Source organism: Geotrypetes seraphini, chromosome 4, assembly GCF_902459505.1.
Source record: "Geotrypetes seraphini chromosome 4, aGeoSer1.1, whole genome shotgun sequence".
Taxonomy (NCBI): domain Eukaryota; kingdom Metazoa; phylum Chordata; class Amphibia; order Gymnophiona; family Dermophiidae; genus Geotrypetes; species Geotrypetes seraphini.
Window position 1 is genome coordinate 254,394,165 of NC_047087.1, and position 27,746 is coordinate 254,421,910.

General features: G+C 42.9%; 1 protein-coding gene across 2 annotated transcripts in view; it reads left to right on the plus strand.

Annotated features, from left to right (window-relative positions):
• The window catches only part of A1CF (APOBEC1 complementation factor), a 100,523-nt gene that overhangs the window by 28,853 nt on the left and 43,924 nt on the right, over window positions 1–27,746 (plus strand). For both annotated transcript variants that reach the window (XM_033943518.1, XM_033943519.1), the window contains exons 2-4: window positions 3,677–3,820; window positions 14,858–14,992; window positions 18,884–19,014. In XM_033943518.1, coding sequence (XP_033799409.1) covers window positions 3,722–3,820; window positions 14,858–14,992; window positions 18,884–19,014 — 365 coding nt within the window. In that variant the 5' untranslated portion in view covers window positions 3,677–3,721. The remainder of the gene's footprint in view (window positions 1–3,676; window positions 3,821–14,857; window positions 14,993–18,883; window positions 19,015–27,746) is intronic.

Consider the following 27,746-nt stretch of genomic DNA (forward strand, 5'->3'; position numbering starts at 1 on the left):
ACTTGGATAAACTTGGCATGTGTGGAATAGTCTCCCAGTGGAGGTGGTGGAGATGAGGACTGTGTCTGAATTTAAGAAAGTTTGGGATAGGCTCGTGGAATCTCATAGGGAGAGAAAAAGATAGGGGATGCTGCAGAAGGGCAGACTGGATGGACCATTTGGCTTTTATCTGTCATCATGTTTCTATGGGCTCCTTTTACTAAGGTGCGCTAGCATTTTTAGCGCACGCAGATAAGAGCACCCTAACCCCGCGCTACACGGCTAGAACTAATGCCAGCTCAATGCTGGCATTAGCGTCTAGTGTGCACGGCACTGTAGCGCATGCTTTTCCACGCATTAAAGCCCTAATGCAGCTTAGTAAAAGAAGCCCTATGTTTCTAGGGGAAAATGAAAGAAGTGAACATTTTTTAGCCAAAGGAAGAGAGGATTTTTATGTGTCCTGCTTAAATTTGCCCAAAATTCAGTAAGTGGGTTACTTTAAGGGGTCCTTTTACAAAGCTGCGCTAGCGGTTTTATCGCACGCACCGGATTAGCGCGTGCTAGCCAGAAATCTACCGCCTGCTCAAAAGGAGGCGGTAGTGGCTAGCACGTACGGCAATTTAGCGCGTGCTATTCCGTGCGTTAAGGCCCTAGTGCGGCTTTGTAAAGGGAGCCCTAAGTCAGTGTATCGCAAACTGTGTGCCATGGAACATTAGTGCCACATGAGATTCCAGGTGTGCTGCGAGATGCCGACAGGGAGGAGAGGCACCGGTAGGCAGTCAGCCGGCGCTAGTGCCTCTCCTCCTTGCTGGCACCTATCCTCTCCTCCTACAGTAATTCCCCCTCCTCCCCCACCCCCCCCCACCCCCCCCGCTCCACTGGCGTAGCAATTGCAGGCTCATGGCCCTGTTTGGAGGGCCTCTGTGCATGCGCAGATGTCAGTGTGACGACATCATAATGTCGACGTCCATGCATTTATTTGATGCCCTCCAGCCACGGTCCCGAGGTCAGTGTGCTGCGGCTGCAAAATGTTTGCAGAACAGTGCTTTAAGTAATCTTATTTTCTTTGTTTTACTTAATAGCTTCCAAAAGATTAATCTAATACTTGGTAGCATCTCCTTTATAAAATGTTATATTTGCCAAGCAGTTTCTTCATGTTTATTTTAGCTTCCAGATAAACTAAAGCAACCCAGGATTTTCCATTTGTTGTAGAATAATTTTCAGTACTTGTCCGGTCTCCAGGAGCCATAGACTATGGGCTCCTTTTATGATGGTGCGCTAGTGGTTTTAGCGTGCGCTAGACTCTAACGCCTCCATAGAGCTGGCGTTAGTATTTTCCGTGTTGCGTAAAAGGAGCCCTATGTCTCCATCTAGGGCAAGTGCCTAAGTCTGGTCAGTAGATGTCACTGTTGAGCGATAGCTGAGATGACACCTACCCAGGGTTTGTGGATTCTGCCTGCACAGGCCCCCCCCCCACCCCCACCCCCCAGCTCCAGCTGACTTACAGAGCAGAAGACTTGACTTACTGCCTGACAACATACAGTTCTACCACTGAGCCAGCACATTTTTATTCTGAAGACACTACTGTCGCATTTGTTATATTTTTCCTGTATCATCCCATTTATTAGCTAGTAAAGAATCCATTTGGATTTACAAAGGTTTTTCTGACCTCGATCATTTATTCATTGTTACTTGCTGGACAATTTAATGATAAACAAGCAATGAATGAAATACATGAAATCTAATTTCTCTATTGGATTTATAGATTGCATTTCTGCAAGCACAAGGTCATCCAAAGAATCTGGCAACATTTCTTGCCCCCAAAAAGTGTACAAAGATTATAAGTTCAAAAGGTCTTGCGCATTACAGAATTTCTAAAACCCTGTCTGATGGTGTCATATTGTAAGTTTTTGTATAACTTATGGATTTAAAAAGCTTTTTTTTTTCTAGTTACTAGAATAGTGGAACTGCTGGTCCTGTTGAAAATAGAACAAATAGTTTAAATAGAGAATGTTCCATCTAGAGCTCTGAATCTCCCGAATTCTATAAAGTAATTGTTTCATTCACACAAATAGATTGACAGTGGATTAAGAACCAGGGAACCCAGAGCCATTTCACACTCCATTGGCTCGGGTACAATTTAGGGGCTCCTTTATTAAAGCTTAGCCTGCATTAATGCAATTAGTGCAATCTAAATTCTAAGAGGCCCATTTTGAGGTCCTTTTACTAAGCTGTAGTAAATAATAGTGCATGCTTGCTATGTGAGCACTATCATGTGCTACACTATTTCTTCTTCTTTTTTTTTTTTTGCAGCGGGGCATATCTGGGAGGGAGAGTGGGCATTACCATGCCAATCAGTTAGCGCAGGGGTGTCAAAGTCCCTCCTCGAGGGCCGGAATCCAGTCGGGTTTTCAGGATTTCCCCAATGAATATGCATTGAAAGCAGTGCATGCAAATAGATCTCATGCAGATTCATTGGGGATATCCTGAAAACCCGACTGGATTCTGGCCCTCGAGGACCGACTTTGACACCTGTGAGTTAGCGCATCCACATTGCTTCACACTAAGGGGCCGATATTTATACCACAGGAGACAGACCAACTAAGTCCAGTGGTCAGCAATAAGCCTGAATATTCAATGCTAGGCCATTCCCGATGACCAACATTAAATATCTGGGTTGTTTTTGGCCGATGTTAACCAGCTAAGTCAATATTTAGTACTGGCCGGTTGTGTTAACAGCAGCCAAAGATAAGTCTGCTATTTATGCGACTCGATTTGGCCGTTAAACCTGACTGGTCAGTGCTCAATATTGGTGGTTATCGTGCATTATAGCTGGGTATGTTTTAGCCACTAACTGCAAATATTCAGTGAAGATAACTGGCTATCTCATGCTGAATATTTGCGATTAGCCACTTAAACACTATTTAACTGGTCAGCGGCCATTTTTGGCAGCTTAAATTGCTTTGAATATGGGGGGGGGGGAATGATAAGCACAGAATTACCACATAGCCAATAAAAATTAAAATGGGATATCAGCCATTTTACTGCTATGGTAAAAAATGGCCTTAGAGTGCAAGAAACACCTGCATGGGAGCATGCTAAGGTCACTTTCTACTGCAGCTTAGTAAAAGTACCTTTTTATACCTATGAGCTTCTTAGAAACGCACTAATTCTGTTAATGCATGCTATAATTTAGTAAAAGGGCCACTTTGTTGTAAGCTGTCCAGTAGCAGAGATATTACAGCCTCAGCACCCTGAGGTTGTGGGTTCAAATCCCATACTGCTACTTGTGACCCTGGGCAAGTCACTTAATCCCCCATTACCCCAGGTACATTAGGTAGAGTGTGAGCCAACCAGGACAGATCAGGAAAAATGCTTGAGTACCTGAATGTAAACCACTTAGGCTATAAGTGGTATATAAATAAATAAATATAGCTAGTATGTCTGAATGCAATTCACATTGAACTACTAAGGCATGAGCTAAATCTCCCCCCCCAAATAGATTGAAAGCTATACTGGTTAATGGGAATTTAGATAAATAGATACAGGGTTTTCTTTCAACAAAGCTTATTACATTTTCACAAATGATCCACATTTTTTGACCACAAGAACAATTATTACAACTACCCTCAAGAAAACTGCCAGGTTTTCTTCAGCAATATTAATTTTCATTAATTTATCTTAAATTTGATTGCAGTGAGCACCCCTAATTAACCTGATTTTTTGCTGATAATCACTCACAATGGAATCAAATCAAAAATCCACGGATGGATTGGCCGGCACTCAGAAAGAAGCCGCACTCCGTGCATTGATTCAGCGCACAGGATATAGTTTGATACAGGTAGGAATTTACTGTGAATGTAGAGCTATAAAAAAATAAGTAAGTGCATTTCTACACTGGTATCTATGCTTGTGTTTTTTGACAGGATATATTATAGCTTCACTAAAAATATAACATTCTATAGCTAGACCCACACTGGACTGAGAGAAAATGTTTTCTAGCTTCTGCTTGGAGGAGTCAAGAAACTAGGCTATAGCATATTGTAGGCCATTACAGTGTATTTGATGCTCTCCACCCCATAATACTGTGATCTTACCTGAACTTACTCTGCAGACTGACCACAGGTTGCCAAATAAATCTGAAACTTTTGGGTGGAAATTTGAAATACAGACTTATACCATTATTCTATAATGGAATCTTGGTGCCAAGATGCCATTCCAGAATTGACACTATGTGCAAGGCATCAGGTTGCTTAGACCAGTGGCATAGCCAAAAGGTTATTTTTGGGAGACTTGAGGATAGACTGAGAAGACCAAACATTTCCTTTCAGTCTCCCTCCAGGCTGCCTCTATTGCTGCTACCATTGCTGACCCCTCCCCCCCCCTACACACACACACTTCCACTATCGCCACCATTGCCAAAACCCCACCTCCCATCATACCTTTGCTAGCGAGGATGCCCATGCCTTACCAGCTGAAGAGTTTCCCTACCAGAGTAGCAAAAGTCATCAGGCTGCTCTGGGCTCTAACACACAGCACTTCTATGCATCTCAGTTCATATGTGAACTGAGCATGTGTGGAAGTGATACATTAGCTGCCAGCGCACCCTGTCGACTTCCTGCTGCTCAGGCAACGCAGCTGGGCTCCAGCAGGGGAACACTGACTGGTAGGGCTTGAGCACCCCTGCCAGCCCAATACTAGTTGCCATACTGTTGAAGGGGGCCTGAGCCTGACTTGGGAGGCCCAGGCCCCTGAGGCCCACCGTGGCAGTACCACTGGCCAAGAATGAAGTGCCAGTTTATAGAATTGCTGCCTAAGGCCCTGATTCTATAAAGTCTGCCTAAAGTTAGGCACCGATAGTGCATAATTTAATGGAACAATAGGCTTAATCAGTGCCTATATTGTCACTCAACACCTCACAATCTACTTTAATTGAACTTAATTGAAAGTTGGGCGCATAACTCTCAAAACTCGATTCCATAAAAAGTAAGCGCCTAGCCCAAAGTGCCTACACTAAAAGTGGGCGTGGTTAGGGTTAAATCACAGGTGTGTTTTTCAGTTAGGTATTTCTTTGTGAATCAGGTGCCGTTAGGCTCTAATACTGGTGCCTAACTTTAGGCATAGAAATCCCTGGCATAAATTGGGGAAGCCTAAATGTTAGAATGCTGAACGCTGCCTAAGGGGATAGATTCCGGACGAACGTAAGGAAGTTCTTCTTCACCCAGAGAGTGGTGGAAAACTGGAACGCTCTTCCAGAATCTGTTGTGGGGGAAAACACCCTCCAGGGTCCTGCTTAACAAAAAGTGCGCTGGTAGGGCTAGTCTCAGTTAGGGTACTGGTCTTTGACCTGGGGGCTACCACGTGTGCGGACTGCTGGGCATGATGAACCACTGGTCTGACCCAGCAGTGGCAATTCTTATGTTCTTATGTTCTAAGCACACAGACAATGCTATGCATAATTCTATCATGGGTGCCTACATTTTATAGAATCGGTGCCTATATCAGCGCCTAACTTTAGGCAGACTTTATAGAATCAGGGTCTAAGTGGCATTCCTCAAGCTTACTCCCTAATTCTCTCATCTGGCACTCACTGCCATTGATAGGATATAGTTGGAGTTATTTGGAACTATATGATACTGTAACTTTGACAAATTTAACCTGTAAACTGTATACACTTCTCCTTCCATATTCACGGGGGTTAGGGGCAGAGCCGGCATGCGAATATGGAAAAATCATAAATAACTTTTAGGGCCGACTTTGACCCACCCCCGACTCCCTCCTGCCTCCCGGACCTCTCCACACCTTACCTGGCGGTCTAGCGGTGAAGCGGGGCAGGAGCAATGCTCTTGCCCCATGCAGAGCCTTCAACAAAAATGGCTGCCATGCGTGAGACCAGTGGATTTTCTGTTTGGGAATAGTGGAGCTGCAGGGTTTAAACCATAAGCTAGAATGGAATGCTTTTGTAACTGGATCTGGAATCACATATCTATGCTGATTGGTGGCATGTTAATTTCAGAGTTTTGGTAATTAGATGCTTTGTTTTGGACAGCTAGAGGCAAAAGAAAGGCCTTTCTTCTCATAAAAGTTTACAATAAAGAATGATACGGGTAAAAATTTATTCCCAACCCGGCAGAGGGAAGGCCGTAACCACGAGCACCGTTGATCGGCTTGTTTTTCTTCAAAGTATATGCAGCAGCAGGGGGGAGGGAAGCCGACTGGACCCACCGGACCCATGAGCAAGGGGTAGGCTAGAGCCGCAAGACCTGTGAGTGAGGTGGGTGGGCTAGAGCCGCAGAACCCACAAAGAGGGAAGGAATGGAGCGCGAGCTGGGGAGCTGTGTTGCGGGCGTTTCCCCTGCAGGATCAAAGCCTTTTACCGCTCTTATTTACCTGCACCTCTTACACAACGAGTGAGGTGATAAAATTTGCAGATGATACTAAACTGTTCAAAATTGTTAAAATGCATGCGGATTGTGAAAAATTTCAGGCAGACCTTAAGAAATTGGAAGACTGGGTGTCCAAGTAGCAGATGAAATTTAATGTGGACAAATGCAAAGTGATGCACATTGGGAAGAATAACCCAAATCACAGTTACCGGATTCTAGGGTCCACCTTGTGGGTTAGTGCCCAAGAAAAGGATCTGGGTATCATCATAGACAATTCAATGAAACCTTCTGCCCTATGTGCAGCGGTGGCCAAAAAAAGGCAAACAAGATGCTAGGAATTATTTTAAAAGGGATGGTTAACAAGAGTAAGAATATTATAATGCCACTGTATCGCTCCATGGTGCGACCACACCTGGAGTATTGCGTTCAAGTCTGGTCTCCTTATCTCAAAAAAGATAAAGCGGCACTAGAAAAGGTTCAAAGAAGAGTGACCAAAATGATAAAGGGAATGGAACTCCTCTCAGATGAGGAAAGACTAAAAAGGTTAAGGCTCTTCAGCTTGGAAAAGAGACTGTTGAGGGGAGATATGATTGAAGTCTACAAAATCCTGAGTGGAGTAGAATGGGTACAAGTGGATCGATTTATCATTCCGTAACAGTATAGAAGTTCTCAATAAACATAAACACCTGTATCATTCTATGGTGCAACCTCACTTTGAGCATTGCATTCAATTCTGGTAACTTTATCTAAAAAATATGGCAGAACTAGAAAAGGTTCAGAGAAAAGTGACCAAGATGATAAAAGAAATGGAACTCTTCTCGTATGTGGAAAGACTAAAGAGGTTAGGGCTCTTCAGCTTGGAAAAGAGATGGCTGAGGGAAGATATGATTGAAGTCTACAAGTCGAATGGATCTACAAGTTGAGCGGGTACAAGTGGATCGATTTTTTTACTCCATCAAAAATTAAAAGGACTAGGGGACACTCAAGGGCAAATTCTATAAGAAGTGCCCAAAAGTTAGGTACTGTTCAGCGCGATTCAAGTAAAATTGGGTGCTGTTTAGTGAATCACTCTGAGTGACACCTATTTTGGAGGCACCCATTAAATAGGCCAGCTATAGGCACAACTAAAAGTTAGGCGCCCATGTGAGCGCTTAAGAGCAGTGATTTTGTAAGAAGGCACCTAACACGTAGCCACACCCACGCCTAACATACGTAGCGCCTGTTTTTTTGAAGGCCGCCTAAATTTTTAGAGGCACCTTGTTACAGAATGGCATTTTCTTGATAGGCGCCTGTTTCAATCAGTGCTGATTAAAAAGCTTAATTGAGCTTGATATTCAATTTAGATAGGCGCCTATCTAGTTGGCGCCTCTGAAATAGGTGCCTAGCTTTAGGCACTGGTTACAAAATTTGGGCCTCAATGAAGTTACAGGGAAATACTTTTAAAACCAATAGGAGGCACTATGGCACTTAGGCACCTGTCAATTAATGACACTTTTGACATATGGGAATGGCAAGTTCAAGTGTCTCTAAGCGCTGGGTTATATAATTGCTCTGTTAGCATATATGTCTCTCCTCCTCTCTCACCTTCCATCACCTTTATTATTCTTTTTTTTCCCCCTTTCACAGGACCTGTATTTTAGTGACTTCTGCAGTGACAGAATAATTACATAATCATAAACGTTATCTGTGCATAACACTAATGACATGATAGCTCCACTGAACCTGAGAGCTATTGCTTCAACATTGCATGTGGTATCATAGCCATTGCATATCAACATTTATGTAATAAAATAAGATAGGAGGCTCTTATCAGCTAGAATCTAAGAACTGGGATCAAGTGAAGCCAGTTCTCCCTTTCAGGTCATATTCTAGCTCATATAGCAGCCTGTCATTGGATGCATTCTCCTATTATAACCTTTTAAGCCAGTTCTTTTAATGTTAGAGCTTAACTTAGTCACACTCTAGATTTTCCAGGCACTTACCCTAGTGGACCATTACCACCAAGATAGCGCCTTGTTTGTTTTCAAAAATTCAGGCCATCAGGCTACAACTCTCATCCCAGCAAGCTAGGTCATGCCACTACGATCAGAAAGCATTCCTTATTGCGCTATATTGTCTGGCAGCAATAATGTTAGTTATTTTAATAAATCCCAGTTGAAATAAAAACTTTTAAAGAAAGTTGACAGTGAGATTATTTTCTATGCTTCTATGCTTTTTTCTGTTATTTTCTCTTTTTCTGTGATTTTCATGTTAGTCAGATGTGGCTTTTGTGCTCTTTTTGGATGAAGTATGATGCTTGTTAGTTGCACTATATATGTTAAGTCGTTTTCCATTCTTGGAAACTGTGTGTTGTTATGCTTGTAGTGCATCCTAACTGTCCAGCCTGTTACTCCAAAATGGCGGGTCTTCCCCTTCCCTATGCATTCTGGGATGCACCAGGGTGTGGCCTAAGACTCTGGTTGGCCTAGATGCTCAGCGGCCGCATCTATTTGAAATGTAGGCCAGCATTTTGCTAACCTACATTTCAGACATCTGTTGCGGCTCTAGGGAGACACCTAGGTCCACTTAAACTTGTCCAAGGCCACTTTCAGGTGAAACCATGCATAGCCTTGGGCAAGCTTAGGTATCCCTGTGTGTTTTCCTAGACCTGCGAAAATGCCTTATCCGCCTGCCTCAGTTAGGTTTTTTCTAAAAATGTGCGTCACGATTGGCAGCCACACAGCGGTAGGACACCTACCATTACCTATAATCAGGATGCCCATTTATAAAATCAGCCCCATAATGCCTTCCCAAGGAAGATGGTGGAGCCAAATATGTTGACAGTATTCAAACAGGTATGCGATGAACACAGAGGACACCTAATTAGAAAAAGGGTGGTATATAAAACAAAACTTACATTACTGCTGATTCATTGAGTAGTACTTAAATGGTGACTCCAGCTGTGAAGAAATAAGGCTAGTACCAGGAAGATGTCTATGGTCTGTGTCCCTTATATCAGTGTTTCTCAAGTCCACCCTTGCCAGTCAGGTTTTCAGGAAATCCACATTGAATATGCATGAGATTAATTTGCATACATTGCCTCCATTGTATGCAAATCTCGCCCCAGGCGCCCGTCACCCTCACTACACCACTGCCTTGGTCACATGTGCAGAACATAGATAAATCCTAAGCAAATACAGGACCACAAACGAAACCCTAAGATTCCAGACTCTGCATGAAGTACAACACCAGAGAAAAAGAAAGAAATACATTTCTTCCTGAACAGTGCAAAATATAGACAGCAGATGTAAATTCTGAAAACAGACACATTTCAATCACTAAATTGAAAATAAAATCACTTTTCCTACCTTTGTTGTCTAGTGATTTTATTTTTCTACTCATCTTTTCCCAGTCTCTGGTTAAACTTCCTTCTGTCTGTGCTCTTAACTGTTTCCAGGGCCTTCTTATCCATTTGCTGTTTTCTCTCCTTCACTTTCTACCCTACATCCATCTTTGGCATTAACTTTTAATATTCGACTTTCTTCCATTTTTCTGCTTCCTCCTCATATCTATCTACTTTTCCATGTCTTCCCTTCCCATCTATCCATGCCACCATCCATGTGTACCATCTCCTCCCTCTTTCTTGTCCCCATTCCCATCTATCCATAAACAGCATTTCTTCCATCTCTCTTCCCTTCCTCACCCCTCCAATCCTTGTGCACAATGTCTTCCCTCTCTCCCCGTCCCCTCTATCCCTGTATACTATCTCCTCCCTCTCTTTCCCTCTCCATCTGTCTTCCCCCTTTCTCCCTCCTATGGTCTGGGATCTTTATCCTCTCCTTCCTACAGTCTGGCATCTCTCTCTCCTCTTTCCTTTCCTTCTTCCCCCATTTGTAGTCTAGCATCTTCCCCCATTTGTGGTCTAGCATTTCCCTTCCCCTCCTCCTGCCTTAGTCTGGAATCCCTCCCTCTACTTACCTTTCCCTAGTTTGATATCTCTCTCTCTTCTCCCCTCCCCCCTTCCCTGTCCAGTGGCCTGACATCTCTCTCCTTCCCTTCCCCACCCCCCCTCCCATGGTCTAACCTGGCCTTTCTATTCCCTCCCCTGGAGATCTGGCATCTTTCCTTCCCTTTTCTTCCCATCCCAACAATCCAGTATCTCTCTTACCCTCCCCATGCTATCCCCTCTGCCCCATCCCCTTGGGATCCAGTGCTTACTCAGCCGGTGCTGCTGTAAGTTCGGGCCATTGGCAGCACGACTGAAGTAAACACTGCCTTCGGTGACCAAGAAGCTTTCTTTCTGCTACTGCTTTCTGCCTATGCAGGGATAGGATGCAGTAGCAGAGGAGGAGCTTCCGGGTCATTGAAGGCAGCATGTTTACTTCAGTCACGCTGCTGATGGCCCAAAGAGTTATAGCAACGCCGTGTGAGCAAGCACCAGATCCTGTGAGTGGGGGGAGGGACAGCTCCAGATAGGTTCCGGGGGGAGGGGGGGGAGGAGGACTGGTGTGTGAGCTGCTTAGGGGGTACTAGATGTCCAGTTTCCCTGGACAGAAGTTTTAAAATTAAAAAGCCGCCCCTACTCCTTCCAAAGAAAACCTGTCCGAGGAAACCCAGACAACTGGTAACCCTAACAAGAGATTGAGATAGGTTGGAGTGGGCTTCAATGATAGCTCTAGTAGTTGAAACCTAAGGACAGTGCTGGGTGGACTTCCATAGTCTATATCTCAGAAATGCCAAAAAAATACAATGATTAAATATTTTATATAACATTCATTATACCACTTTCATTGTTGGTTTAATCATGAATTGATAATGAGTGTGACTGTTGGGCAGACTGGATGGACTGTTCAGGTCCTTATCAGCTGTCATCTACTGTGTTACTATTAGGGACATTTTCAAAAAAGACGTCCAAAAGACAGCATAAACCAGCACTTGGACATCTTACTAGTCAAAAACGTCCAAGTGGGCATTCTCAGATCAGATTTTCTAGATATCTTTCTGGTTGTTTTGTCTCTAGTATGTCCAAATCTTAAGGGGGCATGTTAGAGATGTGTTATGTGCAGGCTTAGGGTGGGCTTAGGATTTAGATGCTCATCAGACATAATCAAACCTGTAACATCGAGCTCCTTTTACTAAGGTGCACTAGCATTTTTAGCGTGCGCTGCATTGCCGCACGTGCTAACCCCACGCTACGCACCAAGAACTAAAACCAGCTCAATGCTGGTGTTAGTGTCTAGCACGTGCGGCAATACGGCGCGTGATAAGCGCACGCTAAAACCGCTAGCGCAGCTTAGTAAAAGGAGCCCATAATGTCCTGGGCTTTTTCTTAACAAAAGTTAAATCTCAAAAAATGCTGCAACAGGATGCTTAAAAGCCAGAAGAACAGGCAGCAGTGCCAATAGACAAATCTCCAAACACACACACAGCAGCCGGAGAATTGTCCCACCAATTTAAATAAACGATAAAGGCAATAAGCGCCATTTATTTAAATTGGTGGGGCAATTCTCTGTGTGCGCTTGGGGATTTGTCTATCGGCACTGTTGCATGGGCTTTTTTTTTTTAGGACTTTTGGAGTTAGACCTATTTGAAAAGCATCTAAATGCTAAAAAGATTCCCAAACTAACAAGAGGACCACTGGAGGGATGACTTCCTATTAATCCCCCAGTGGTCACTGACCCCCCCATCCCGCCCAAAGATGTTTAAAAAAAACCCCTACATTCTAGCTTGTATTACGAGGGGGTTCTTGAAAAGTTCTCAGCCCAAGCAGCTTCAGATGTTAACAGAGACATTTGAGCTGAGAGAGCAGAAGGGCATTCGAAGGGTTACTGCAGTGGATTTCTCATTAAAAGATCTAGATGCAGATGTCACTTTAACTTGGTGTCAGGTCAAAAGCGCACCGGGACAAATGCATGCGCAGACAATTGAGCGCAGCGCGGAGGTGCGCGCCGCAGAAAATTACTGTTTTTAGGGCTCCAACAGGGGGGTGTGGGGGGGGAACCCCCCCCCCCACTTTACTTAATAGAGATCGCACCGCGTTGTGGGGGTGTTGTGGGGGGTTTAGGGGGTTGTAACCCCCCACATTTTACTGAAAACTTCACTTTTTCCCTGTTTTTAGGGAAAAAGTTAAGTTTACAGTAAAATGTGGGGGGTTACAACCCCCCAAACCCCCCACAACGCCGGCGCGATCTCTATTAAGTAAACTGGGGGGGCTCCCCAACAAAAAACCCCGTCGGAGCCCCTAAAAACTGTAATTTTCTTCAGCGCACGCCTCCGTCTTGCGTTCAGTTGTCGGCGCGCGCCTTTGTCTTTCGCGGGGTTGTCTATGAACCCTTTAACTTGCTTATATTGTATGGTGAGCCCTCCAAAACCTAATGTACCTACATTGAGATGACACCTGCAGGCATAAAGGCTATTGTTGTGGAATACAGGCGAGTACAGTAAGTTTTGAATGTGTTTTGGAGGTTTCACCCTACAATAGAAGCAAGTTAAAGTGATATCTGTACCTGGGACTTTTAATATGACATTCTCTGCAGTCATCCTTCTGTGCTAAGGAATGCTCAGCTGTTTGTAAACAGTTTCCTAAGAATAATATTTGCATGAACATCCAAAAAAACTTGCTTTTGTGCGTTGTGGACATCTTTACAATTGAGAATGACCAAAAAAGATAGACGTACTAAAGACCAAAAGGCCTACATAGGTCATTTAAAAAAAAAAGACATCTTGCAGTTTTGAGAATAGATGTTTTCTCTACTGGATTTCTGGACGTCTTTCCCAAAATGTCCAAACTCAGACTTAGACATCCTATCGAAAATGCCCCTCCACGTTCAATATTACCTAAACCTCTTCTCCATAGTGGTAATGAAAACTACACATAGGGCCTCTTCTTTCAAACTGCGCTAGCAGTTTGTAGTGCGGTGAGCCACGCTGAATGTCCCGTGCTGCTCCGGATACTCAGAATTCCTATGAGCGTTGGGAGCAACGCGGACCATTCAGCGCGGCACTCTGCCCTAAAAACTGCTAGCGCAGTTTGATAGAAGAGGCCCATAGACTTTTCACTGTAGAGCTTTTGCTGGATTTTCAAAGAGAAAGTATGCGCATATTTTAATTTAAAAATGACAGCAATAAATCTATTTGAATTAATTTGTACCTGCTATTTGATACACATAATTTTGGCAGGGTTAATATTATCTGGCAGAAACGTTAGTCATTTCAGTATATCACAGCTTAATTACAGATCTAAACTAAAATGATAGTGCCATTGCGGTGACTGGGAGAGTAACTTTATAGCAGGTGATTTAGGTTGGCAGGTCAAATAGATACCTATTTTATAAAGCAATGCTTCCCAAAATTTCCTCTCAAGTGGCCCCACTTTTGCACATGACCCTGAATGGTGCAAAAATGGATGGGTCACGGATGGCTCAGGGGCATTCCTTTAAGTATGCAGTTATAGAATAAGGGCATTTGTGCCTAACTTTAGGTGTGACCAATACTACAACCTTAAGAAGTTATCTTACTGTTGTGATTTACTTCAATCTATTCAATTCAATATCATTCATAGGTCCTCAGCGGGCCACCACATACTCAAACATTTTCATTGTATGTGGCTTTACGCTCCAAATCCTCATCGGACCATATACTCATTTCTAATTTTTTAATTTTCTTTGTATAAATGGATTTTAAATATATGCTAAGAATACTTAGCTTAATATGTTCGACGTTAGTCAGGAGGGAACAGATGTCGCCAACATGTTTCGCCCGGTCAATTCCCAGGGCTTTATCAAGGCTCCCTCTCCTACATAAATATATAATGTGTAAAAGTGACATAACCCAGCATATATTCTTCCCTATAAAACTTTTAACCTATTTAACCATAAAAGTATATAACAGTAGAATTCACTCACACACTCGTTCAGCTCACTCCACCATTACGTCGGAACATACAATGAAAATGTTTGAGTATGTGGTGGCCCGCTGAGGACCTATGAATGATATTGAATTGAATAGATTGAAGTTAATCACAACAGTAAGATAACTTCTTAAGGTTGTAGTATTGGTTGTATGAATATATACTTCAAACAAGATTTGCATTAACGGTGCCTGGTGATACATTAACTTTAGGTGTGGGCATTTGTGCCACATTGTCATTGGTGCAAATGACAGCGCCCCAAATTAGGCATAGATCCCAGGTGTAACAGCATTCTCTAAACTATGCATAATTTTAAGTGCAGTATATGGAATAGCAATTTTTTTGGCACTGATTTTTTTAGGAACCATATATAGAATTTACCCCATGTATACATCTACCAGTAAAGTATGTAGCATCACGAAAATATGTGTATTTTTATTCCAGTCAGTATTTTCCAACAGAAGGACAAAAACCACCTCTTCGGTGCAAATTTTCCAGCAGACTATTTATGTGCATATACAGCCGCAATCTTGTGAAAATGACTTTATAATGTGACCCTCCCCCTCATTTGTCAATATTATTAGTTTTTTGTGTTTTCATTCAGGAAAATGGACAGAGGAAGTATGGAGGTCCTCCTCCAGACTGGGATGCTCCACCTCCCGAGAGGGGCTCTGAAATTTTCATTGGCAAATTACCCCGTGATCTTTTTGAGGATGAACTTATACCTTTATGTGAAAAAGTAAAGTATTTTTATCCACTAGGTATTACTCTATAACCCCCAAGAGGCCAAAGTCACAAAGACTCAGTGACGTAGTAAGGGGCGGGAGGGGCAGGAGTGGCTGACCTCCCCAGGCGCTGTTTTGGTGGGGGCACCGGCACCTCTTTGCCTCCCACGCCATGCTCGCGCTCTCCCCTTTTTAAATTTTCACCAGCACAAGCAACTTCTCCCGGCCTGCTGCTCGCACCAGCCCTGCTCCCCTCTGAAATCACTTCTGACTTAAAAGTTAAGTAATTCTTTAAATGAAACTTTTGATTTATAAGTTAGGTACTTTCTGAATGAAGTTTAAATATGAGTTAAGCAAAATTTAAAAAATAAAGGATTTTTGGGACCTAGCACTGAAAGACAAAGAAGTTTAGTCTGCAGGACGGTTCTCTGAGGTCCCTTTTTCTTTCATTTAAGTGCATACAGCACAATACACATATTTAGAATATAACGGCCATCATTAAAAACTTTGATTCACAGTTATCAATGCTGAGTTTGATAGTTTCAAGAGTGATTGAAGGTGATCAGCATCCACTTGATTAAGTTCTAAAATAGTACGGGTGCCATGTTAGTCCACTTGAATGTGCTGAAATGAAGGTCTATAAGCAAAAAAATGTCATTGGACTAACTGTATACATTTCTTGAATGACTTTGAGGAGCTAAACTCTGCAATCATTAGGCAAAATCCAAAAGGGTGTATTTGCTTGTAACTCACCTTCATCTACAACTTGGAAAAGGTGAGTAAATGTATAATCTAAATTTAAGTCAAGGGAAATTACAAGCCAGTAAACATTGTCTCAGCTTCCCACTCGCTAACTAATCTTGCTGACTAATTTTTTCTAAGTCCCCTGAATTTTATTCAGCATATTTTCTAAATCCCCTGAATATTTTCTAAGACCCCTGAATTTTTTCTAAGACCCCTGAATTTTATTCAGAATTTTTTCTGACCCCTGAATTTTTTCTAAGTCCCCTGAATTTTATTCAGAATATTTACTAAGTCCCCTGAATATTTCCTAAGTCCCCAGAATTTGTTTCTAAGTCCCCTGAATTTTTTCCAGTATATTTTTTCTAAGACCCCTGAATTTTTTTCTAAGACCCCTGAATTTTATTCAGAATTTTTTCTAAGACCTCTGAATTTTTTCTAAGTCCCCTGAATTTTATTCAGAATATTTACTAAGTCCCCTGAATATTTCCTAAGTCCCCAGAATTTCTTCTAAGACCCCTGAATTTTTTATTCAGAATATTTTCTAAGTCCCCTGAATATTTTCTAAGTCCCCAGAATTTGTTTCTAAGACCCCTGAATTTTATTCAGAATTTTTTCTAAGACCCCTGAATTTTTTCTAAGTCCCCTGAATTTTATTCAGAATTTCTTCTAAGACCCCTGAATTTTTTATTTAGAATATTTTCTAAGTCCCCTGAATATTTTCTAAGTCCCCAGAATTTGTTTCTAAGACCCCTGAATTTTATTCAGAATTTTTTCTGACCCCTGAATTTTTTCTAAGTCCCCTGAATTTTATTCAGAATTTTTTCTAAGACCCCTGAATATTTTCTAAGTCCCCTGAATATTTTCTAAGTCCCCAGAATTGAAGAATTGTTTTCCACTGTTCCTTCAAGGGTGAGTAAATTTAAGGTGTGCCTATACTGGATTATACTTCTATAATAGAATTAGGTACCCATATTCCAGATGCTGCTCATGCCATGGGGTCCGGAGAGGAGGAGAGGTGCTGGCACTTCCTGTGAAGACAGCACCCGGGGCGGGGTGCCCTCTGCCTCCTCCCTTATTACTCCTCTGGTCTAGGACCCCCAATTTGAGTTCAGGCCCTCTCCAAATCTGCACTTCCATGCAAGAACCTGCACCTGCATGCAAGAACTGAGCGTGCTCAGGGAGTCCCAGAGGTGGCCGAGGCACCCCACTGACTTCTAGGTTATTTGCTGCAGCACAAAGTGTATGTGGGCAGGGGTGGGGGGGAATAGCTCAGCAGGGAATTTTTTTGACTGATAGGTGCTTTGGTATGGGGGAAGGAATACATTGCTCCCTCGGTCTACCTCTGAGCCCAGTTAAAATCAGAAGGCTAGCTACACCTCTGCTGTACATCCCATTGCATTTATGAGCTTATGCATATAAGTATTAATATTAGGAAAATCCGGACCCATGGCTACACCCCCAGGACCAATCAGTTCTCCCTTTATCATGCCCTGTTCCGCCACAAGCCCCGCCCCAGATGGCATCTACGCATGTGCGGACGTGATGCAATGACGCTATAATCCACCGCTAAAACGCATGTAAGCTAAATCGGCTGGAACCGGTTTAGCGACCACATTAAAGGCAACCTTAAGTTTTGAGAATCTGGCCCTGAGTCCTCACTTTTCTAAATCTATGTCCCCTATCCCCAAGTTTCTTTTGCTTCTACTATCCATCCAATGCCAGAAACACCATTCTCATTCCCAACCTATTTTCTCATCTAGTCTTCGAATCTATACAGTCCTTAAGTTCCTATTCTCCTTTCCTTGTAGCTTCAAATCAGCCCTCTCCTGTTTCTCCTACCTAACAAGGTCATTTATCTCTCTCACTTTCTTGGCCTGATCCACTAGGCAAAAGAATAAAACTGGCAATTGGGCACTTCTCATCTACTCCTTCTTCCTCTGGACCATCTCTCTCATGTGTTTCACAGATCAGATAGGTACATGATGTGATTGAAATTGCTGATTATTGAACCTACACAGGAGAGAGAGATTCCAGTAGCAGGAGCAGTGTGTTAGTAGCACTGCCATCACTGTTCTATTACCAGCAAACCTGTTCCATCAAGTTTGCTCCCCATCTACGATAGCACAGGTACACCTTGATCATGATATGGACTCTTTTATTTCATAATGCCCGGTGCTTCTGCAAATTGTCCTCATCATTCCCCCATCCCACATTACTGTTCCCTCTTCTTCTGCAACTAGTGCAAATACTGTACTCAAGATGCCTATCTAGGGAATGCTCTGAGGCTGCAGTACCAGCTGCGACCACAAGGTGTCAAGTATCCTTTTATTATAATAAGCTATGATGACACCTTGTTACCATTGCAATGTCTAGTATTTCTGTAGTGCTTCAACATGAGCCCACACAGGCACCACCACATAACTGGATTTACCTTGATATACAGTAAGGACATGGTTTCAACAATTTATCTGAATTATAGAAAGGGGGTAAGCTAAGGCTACTGAAGTTAACTGTACATGTCAAAAAAAACATAAAAGCCATTTCCACCAAAAACTGTGCTATTTACTATGATATATGAGGGATATGAAGAGGTGCAAAGGCACTTTTCTATCATCCAGTGTAAATCACTGCGCTCCCTGACAAATGTTCTGTAAAGTTCTTGTGGTACATATAATTGCTGTTTTACTATATCAGATAATATTAACGTGGGTCATTTACCTTGTTGATTCAGGCAGAAGTATCTCTTAAGCACTTTGTCTTTTTTATTTATTTTCAATTGGTTCATGGGTCAGAAAATAAATCTAAGTTAGAAAATCTAGTGAATAATGAAGTGCACTTCAGAAGCACCGACAGCATCCTATAGCACAGGGGTAGGGAACTCTGGTCCTCGAGAGCCATATTCCAGTCGGGTTTTCAGGATTTCCCCAATGAATATGCATGAGATCTATTTGCATGCACTGCTTTCAATGCATATTCATTGGGGAAATCCTGAAAACCCAACTGGAATACGGCTGTCAAGGACCGGAGTTCCCTACCCTTGATAGCAGAACAATGCACAACACACAATAAGGAACGACTCAGGTCTGATATGGAAACCCTAAGCATCGTTTCAAAGTGAACACACATCCTGTTCTTTGGGTCATTATCCCTATATTTTACAGATTGGGAAAATCTATGAAATGAGAATGATGATGGACTTCAATGGCAATAACAGAGGATATGCATTTGTAACATTCGGTAATAAACAGGAGGCCAAAAGTGCCATCAAGCAACTTAATAATTATGAAATCAGGTAAGTGTGATTTCTATATTCCCGAGAGTTTGAAAACTATGAATATATAAATGCCGCTCTTCAGCGTAACCAACCATGTTAACATTCTTCTGCCAATGATATAGAATTCTAAAATATAGTGCCGATTAGCTCATGAAGATTCACATGTTTAAATGTAAAATAGGCTTTTCTTTGCAATTTTAGAGATGGTGAGGGCCAAGAGCTTATTTTTTCCTCCTCACTAGCACTCTGTTATTCAAGTTCCTTATATCATGCACAACTGCCTTCAAGATATCTATATCTAAGAAACTTGCTCCCTCTCCTGCTGATTTTTCACACTGAACTGCAGTAACGTAGAGAGAGTGAGCAGCGCCAGGGGTGGTGGCGCTCCTCCCCTGCCCTCTTCCCCCACCACGCAAACACATCCTTTCCCCATACCTTTTTAACTTGGGCGTGAACAGCCACCAACTTACTGCCCACGCCAGCTTCAGCCTTCTCTCTGATAGGACCCTGAAGCCGTCGGCACAATGCGCGGCAGCGGCAAAGAAAGCAAACAGAATGTTAGGCATGATAAAGAAAGGAATCACGAATAGATCGGAGAAAGTCATAATGCCGCTTTATAGAGCAATGGTCAGACCACACTTGGAATACTGTGTCCAACATTGGTCTCCCCACCTAAAGAAGGATATAAAACTGCTGGAGAGGGTGCAGAGACGAGCAACGAAGCTAATAAGAGGTATGGAGAACTTGGAATATGAGGAACGACTCAAGAAACTGGGACTGTTCTCCCTTGAGAAGAGGAGGCTGCGAGGGGACATGATCGAGACGTTCAAAATGCTGAAAGGCATCGATAAAATAGAGCAGGAAAATAAATTATTTACATTGTCAAACACGACACGGACAAGAGGACATGGTTTGAAGCTAAGGGGGGACAAGTCCAGGACAAATGCCAGGAAGTTCTGCTTTACACAGCGAGTGGTAGACGCCTGGAATGCTCTCCCAAAGGAGGTTATTAAGGAATCCACTGTGCTAGGATTCAAAGGCAAATTAGATGCACATCTCCTTACGAGAGGCATAGAGGGATATGGGTGACTAAAACTACATCAGGTGTATACCTGACTAGGCCTCCGCGTGTGCGGATCGCCGGACTCGATGGACCATGGGTCTGATCCGGAGATGGCAGTTCTTATGTTCTTATGTTCTTATGTCACATCCTAGGCGTGGGTCCGGGAAGTGACATCAGAAAAAGCGCCAAAGCCGACGCGTGCAATAATTTTTAAAGGTATGGGGGAAGGGAAGGGCCGTGCGTGGTAGGGGAAGAGGGGAGTGGAGAGGAGGAGAGGTGCCAGCACCCCGAGGAAGATGGCACCAGGGCAGACCGCCCCCCTCGCCCCCTCCTTACTACTCCACTGCTGAACTGTCTTGCTTTCTCACCATACTATTCAGCTTGGCTTTTTCGGTCCTACTCTTCCTGTGATTCAGTATAAAAGTTTCAAAAACTAGTCCAATGCTCATGCTTATTTTCTTCTACCTAGCTTCTTCCCATCTTCTGTTACTACTGCTCTTTTTAATTTTCTCAAGCATCTAATTTTTATTTATTTACTTTAAAAATTTCTTACTCGCACATCAAGAAAATTATGAGCAAGTTACAGAAAACATGCACAATTCAAACATAGACAATTTTTTTTGTTAATCTTTATTCATTTTTAAAACTCACAATAAGTGTAACATATAATACAATCATTTATACTTTAACATCACTTAATATATCATCAAATTCTAACTCGCATCAAATATCCTCCCTCCCTTATATATATATATATTTTTTTTTTTTTTAATTCAATTTTCTATACCGCTCTCCCAGGGGAGCTCAGAACGGTTTACATGCATTTATTCAGGTACTCGAGCAGTTTTCCCTCTCTGTCCCGGCGAGCTCACAATCTATCTAACATACCTGGGGCAATGGGGGGATTAAGTGACTTGCCCTAGGTCACAAGGAGCAGCGTGGGTTTGAACCCACAACCTCAGGGTGCTGAGGCTGTAGCTTTTAACCACTGCGCTACACTCTCCCTCCTATACCCAACAGTTATTCATAAGCAAAAGAAATCATAAAATATTCTCATCCCCCCACTCACCCTGGATATGTATGAACAAAAGGGAAAAAATTAATATTTATTCTATGCAGTAATTTCAATCTTTACAGTATCTTGTTAATGGCTCCCAAATAACCTGAAATTTCTTAAAATTTCCCTGCTGCATGGCAATTATCCTTTCCATTTTGAATATGTGATACAAAGAGTTCTACCAAAAGCTATAATTCAGCTTATCCCAATTTTTCCAATTATTCGTAACATAGACAATTACAATCAATAACATCTCAGTAGACATACAACCATTATAACATAACAAATAATCCTAAAATCAGTATGGCATAAAAGATAAACCTAAAATCAGTTTCATACATAAAACCAGCATTACTTCAAGCTCATCATTCCCATTTACACGAGTGGTATCACTCAAATAAATACTGTCTTAATCAGTTTCCTAAAATTGAATAAAGATGAAGCCTCTTTGACTTCAAGCAGCAAGACGAACCACCACTGGGAGCCTTGCGCTGCAATCATTGAGTGACGATGACACACTAATCTCACCTGCTTCAGAGATGGAATCTCCAAGCAATGCTGTTCACCAAAGCGCAATGTTCGACTTTGCAAATATCGGCGAGAAAGATAAGAACATAAGAATAGCCTTTCTGGGTCAGACCAATGGTCCATCAAGCCCAGTAGCCCATTCTCATGGTGGCCAATCCAGGTCATTAGTACCTGGCCAAAACCCAAGGAGTAGCAATATTCCATGCTACTGATACAGGGGAAGCAGTGGCTTCCCCCATGTCTTTATCAAGCTAGGTCAGGTGTGCCTACATCAGGGGTGTCAAACTCAGTCACATAATGGGCAGAAATCTAAAACATAGGCTAAGTCGCGGGCTGAATTTTTAATTAAGATACTCAGGGGTCCTTTTATTCATCCCTGCTTGCTGCTTACTCTGTCTCAGCTTATAAATCATACAAAGTACTTTAAACTCAATTCGAGCAGCTACTGGTAACCAGCTTAACTACAACTGGTATAATGTGGTCAAATCTTGAGGCCCCCATAATTAATCTTTCCGCTGCATTTTGTATCAATTGCAAAGCTTGAATTACATTTTTCAATAATCCTAAGTAAAAGGCGTTACAATACTCAATTGTAGGAATCTGAATTTCACTTATTACTATACAGAAGCCTATACTGGCCAAAAATCTCTTAATTTACAATGTAGCCTAAGTTTGAAGAAGGCTTTAGATACCACTGCTCTTATCTGTGGCTTAAAAGACAAAGTGGAATCCAAAATCACTCCTAGATATTTGCATTCATTGGATACCGAAACAATTGTATTGTCTAGACTTAATTAATACAGATGGAAATAGCTCAACTTGTTTTGGCGACCTATAGTGTATCTCGGTTTTACTCATATTCAATTTCAAATAATTAGTGTCCATCCATTCTTTGATTACACCAAAACATTTTTCTAACCATGTGATTGCAGATTGCATTATATTCTCTACCGGGACCAAGAACTGGATATCATCGGTGTACAGCTTATAGTTAACCCCCAGAGCCTGTATCTCTCAACACAGTGGAAGCAAATAGATATTAAACAATACAGCAGATAATGCCGATCCCTGGGGGTACTCCACAATTTACTTGCACCCATTCACCACCCAACCTAATCCCATTGTACCATCATATAGGTGACACCTACAAGCAAAAAGGCTATAGGTATGGTGTACAGCTGAGACCAGTAGGTTTTGGTTGGGCTTTGGAGGGCTCACCATACAATATAAGGGGGTTATGGTGAGAGGTGTACCTGAGACTTTGCAGCGCCCTCTAGGGCAGGGGTCTCAAAGTCCCTCCTTGAGGGCCGCAATCTAGTTGGATTTTCAGGATTTCCCAATGAATATGCTTGATCTATGTGCATGCACTGCTTGCAATGCATATTCATTGGGGAAATCCTGAAAACCCGAATGGATTGCGGCCCTCAAGGAGGGACTTTGAGATCCCTGCTCTAGGGTGTCCCACTGCTCTGCTGGGATATCTATGTGGCCAGTATACTAAAAATGCTGACCTCTCCTAGATCCCAGTGTGATTTTCTTTTGGACGTGTTGTTTTGAAAATGGTTCTAGAAGATAGGTACACTGAGGACAAACACATCTAACAAATGGCCATTTTAGAAACAAAAGGATGTGATAAGTGGTATATAAAGTAACTAATCCAATCTAATTCAATCCAATGTTTGCTACTGGATTTTTGTGCATGTTCCGCAAAACATCTAAACTTGAATTTAGACATTATATCAAAAATTTCCTCCATGCTTCTAAGTAATACATTGAAAATAAATCAGAGAAAGTACTTTTTCACTCAATAGATAATTATTGCCTGGAATTTGTTGCTGATGAAAGCAATTAACAGCTAAATTCCTGGAAGAAAGGTCCATAAACTTACTAATGTACAGTAGGCTTGGGGAAATACACTGCTCATCCCTGTGGGTAAGCAGATTGGAAACTATTTTTGGAATCTTGCCAGGTGCTTGTGTCTAAGGATGGGCAGCTAGAAATTTCTCATTGTCATATTCATTTTTTGTTTTTAAATGGTTGTCATTAATAGTGTGCACTATGGACTGAATTCTATAAATGCTGCCTAAAAAATTGGTGCAAAAAAAAAAATAGCGCTATACTATAAACAACCAGAAAAGTTAAGCGCCATTTATGTTTAAATTTGTTTTATTATTTTCGATAAACAACAAACATGAGATACAAGTCATAACATAGTGCAATACACAAAAGAATGACCTCCCCTCCCATTCCCCCCCCCCCAAAGGGAACAGCCACTGTTAAACTCGCCTGAGTAAGTTCACTCCAATAATCTAGCTTTTGCTACGGGAGACAATGTTGAACAAAAAGGTCTCCAACATCGCAGAAATTGAACCCCTTTCTTAGAATGTATATCTAGAACATCTTGTCTTTCATAACCAGCCCAATAAATCATCTGAGTCCGCCACTGCGAAACAGAAGGCGTATGCGGGGACAACCAGCATTGTAAAATAGTCTTTATGCCCACCAGAATAGCCCTTTGTACAAATGCCTTCACCCCTGGCTTAGCCGGGTCCAATGAGAATTTCAATGTAAAGAGAAAAGTCGACGTCTGTGTCCAGGAGCAATTCCATAGAGACTGTATTGTGAGCCCTATGTGCCGCCAGTAGGCTTGAATACCTGGGCATAGCAAAAACATGTGTCCAAGAGTAGCTTTGGCAGCCGCGCATCTGGGGCATCTTGCTGAAGCACTGATGTGGGCTTGATATGCTCTTATGGGTGCCATATAGGCACGAACCAAAAACTTATAATATCGTTCCCTCTCTGTTGCTGCTACCAGGATGTTTGATCTCAATTTAAAGCTCCTCTGTATCATGGACTCTGTGATTGTGGTTTGTAGGTCCAAGGACCAGGATTCAGCCAAGGTTCTATAGTCCAGGTCTCCAGCCAACCCCTGCAGATAACGATGGTAAACACTGAGTGGGGTGGGGTCTTGAGCTGTTAGGCAGAGGGCCTCAGATAACGTATCTTGAACAATGTCCGACAATGCCTGTCTAGGTAAGGAATTCACATAGTAAGACAATTGCCCATAACTCAGCCAGTCATTAGCAGAAAGGATTTGAGCATCTAACAATTTCTGAAATGAATAAAGGGTTCCATCCGCGTTTAAAATCTGAGACAGATAAAACACCCCCCCTCGGGCCCATCTAGTAGGGGCCCTGAGACCTATTCCAGGAGCAAAGGCAACGTTGCCATGTATTGGTAAATAAGGTGTCACGTCTGGTCTAATGTGCAGATGTTTGCACAGTTTCTTCCAGGTTTTCCTCAACGGAACCAGCAAGAAATCCCCATAATGTTGAGTACGCATAGGCAGTGTGGAAGCATGTAGTAAATAGCTGCAATGATAGGGGGTAAATGCAAGGCATTCAACCTCGACCACCGAAAAATGGGAAGTCCCACATAGCCAATCATTAAGATGACGAAGTTGGCATGCCATATTCATTCTCCCCAGATGTAAGAGTCCTAAGCCTCCCTGTGATACAGGAAGAAATAGTGTACGGAGGGGTATACGCGAACGCCTGCCACCCCACAGATACCCATTTAACGACTTGTGAAGCACACTAAGGTGACGGTGTTGTAACAGCAAGGGTAATGTCTGTAATAAATACAACCTTTGGGGGATAATCATCATATTATACAGGGCTATTCGCCCTGATAAAGATAAAGGGTAAGAGCGCCAGGCTCGAAGTCTCTGTCCCGTTTGTTGGAGTCGGGGGAGAACATTGAGCTTATACAATTGAGTTAAGTCCTGCGGAATCCAAATCCCCAGGTAACGTAAAGATTTCGTGGCCCATTCCAATTGAAAGGGCCCCTGCCAGGAAGTACGGACGTCATCTTGCAAAGGCATGACTAAGGATTTTTGTTTGTTTAAGGTTAGGCCAGAGAATAAATGGAACTCATCCAACAGCTCGAGGGCTCTAGTCAAGGATTGCTGGGGGCAAGCCAGGGTCAGCAAAATATCGTCAGCGAATGCCAACACCCGTAATTGGGATGTTCCCTCCATTAATCCGACCAAAACATCGTCTCTTTGTATTGTTCTGAGGAGGGGTTCCAGATATAGTATGAATAGTAATGGTGACAATGGGCAACCCTGGCGTGCCCCCCTGCCTACCTCAAAGGATGGTGTATGGATTCCGTTTACCAGTATGGACGCCGTGGGGGATGTGTATAAAGCTCGCAATGCGGCTAGAAAATGCCCGCCTATACCTACATATTCAAGAACCGAAAACAAATAGGGCCACAGGACCTGATCGAATGCTTTGGCCGCATCCCGGCTCACCAAAATGCCCCCAACGCGCGATTCTTGCGCCCTAGCCATAGCCAAAAGGGTGCGTCTCACGTTGAGGACAGAGTGGCGACCCTGAACAAAGCCCACCTGTGCATATGATATGATGTGTGATAAAAGCGGAGTCAAACGGTTTGCCAACAAACGGGATAAGATTTTTATGTCCACATTAAGTAGGGATATAGGTCTGTAGGAGTCAACCTCCTCCCTGGGTTTATTCGGTTTAGGGATCAGTGTAATAGTGGCAGAATTAGCGTAGGCCGGGAAAGCTCCAGTCTCCGTCACCTCCTCATAGTAAGACATCAGTGACTCACAGAGCTGGGGTGACATCATCTTGTAAAATTCTGCCGAAAACCCGTCAGGGCCTGGGGCAGTGCAGGAACGCAGGGTCTTAATGGCTTTTTGTATCTCCTGGCCCTGCAGGGGTCTATTTAGAGTTTCTCGTTGATGTTCAGTAAATCTAGGCAGGCCAGCATCGGTTAGATAATCTAGAACATCAGGGCCAGTGTATGGTCTGGGAATCGCATAGAATGTCGAAAAGTGTTGGTAAAATGCATCCGCAATGTCTTTTGGTGCGGTGTGATAGGTAGTGGGACCATGTTTAATTTGGGGAATATATCTGGAGTCCTGCCAGTTCTTAGTTATTGATGCAAGCATCCGGCCTGGTTTGTTTCCGTACCTATGAAATTTGTATTTGCGGTAAATAATAGAGCGTTTGGTACGGTCATGTATTAATGTATTGAGAGCTACTTGGGCTACATGGAGCTCTTCCCTCAAAGCAGCGGTTGGTGTACTTATAAAGTCCGCCTTCAAGGCTGTGCATTTTCTTTCCAAGCTTATAATACCAGCCGCTATGCGTTTATTCCTTGCCACTACGTAAGCGATGATTTCCCCCCTGAGAACTGATTTTGCAGTATCCCAGAATAGACCCGGTTCGGTACGATGTTGTGCGTTATTTGTCAAGAAATCCTCCCAACGTGTTCGAAGGTGGGCCCCAAAGTCAGGGTCCTCTTGAAGATAGGATGGGAATCTCCACCGGCTAGCTCCATGAGGAGGCTGTCCCCAAGCCAGGTCTATCCAAACTGGACAGTGATCTGATACCTCCATAGGGCCTATAGTAGATTCTGTGACTCGACCAAACCAGGGTTCCGGAACTAGCGTATAGTCTATACGCGAGAATGATCCGTGTGCCCGAGATTGGTGTGTGTAGTCGCGATCTGTTGGGTGGAGAAGTCTCCATGGATCTACCAAACCCAATGATTGACAGAGGAAAGGGATACCTTTGTTTAAATTTGGCACCGTCAACGTTTGGGGACCGGAACGATCTAAGGAAGTGTCTAGCACTTGATTAAGGTCCCCAGCTATTATCAAAGGCAGGGTGGTGTCTTGCAAACCCAGGGATACTAATTTATCAAAAAATACTTGGGAGTACGTGTTTGGCCCATAGACAATCAGCAGCCGGAAATCTGTGCCCTGCATAGATATCTTTAAGAGTAAATATCTACCCTCAAGATCTTCAGCAAGTGACGTCACTGAGCAGTGTAATCCCTTGCGTATTAGCAGACATGTCCCGGCTCTTTTCCCAGAAGATGAAGCTGAATAAACTGATCCCACCCATCCTCTTTGTAGTTTTTGGTGTTCTTCCCGGGTCAATTTAGTCTCCTGGAGGCATGCTAAATCAGCCCTATGATGTTTTATCTGTCTCAAGAGCTTTGTACGCTTAATTGGTGATGTTATCCCAGACACATTCCATGACAGGATACGGAGAGAGTGGTCACCCA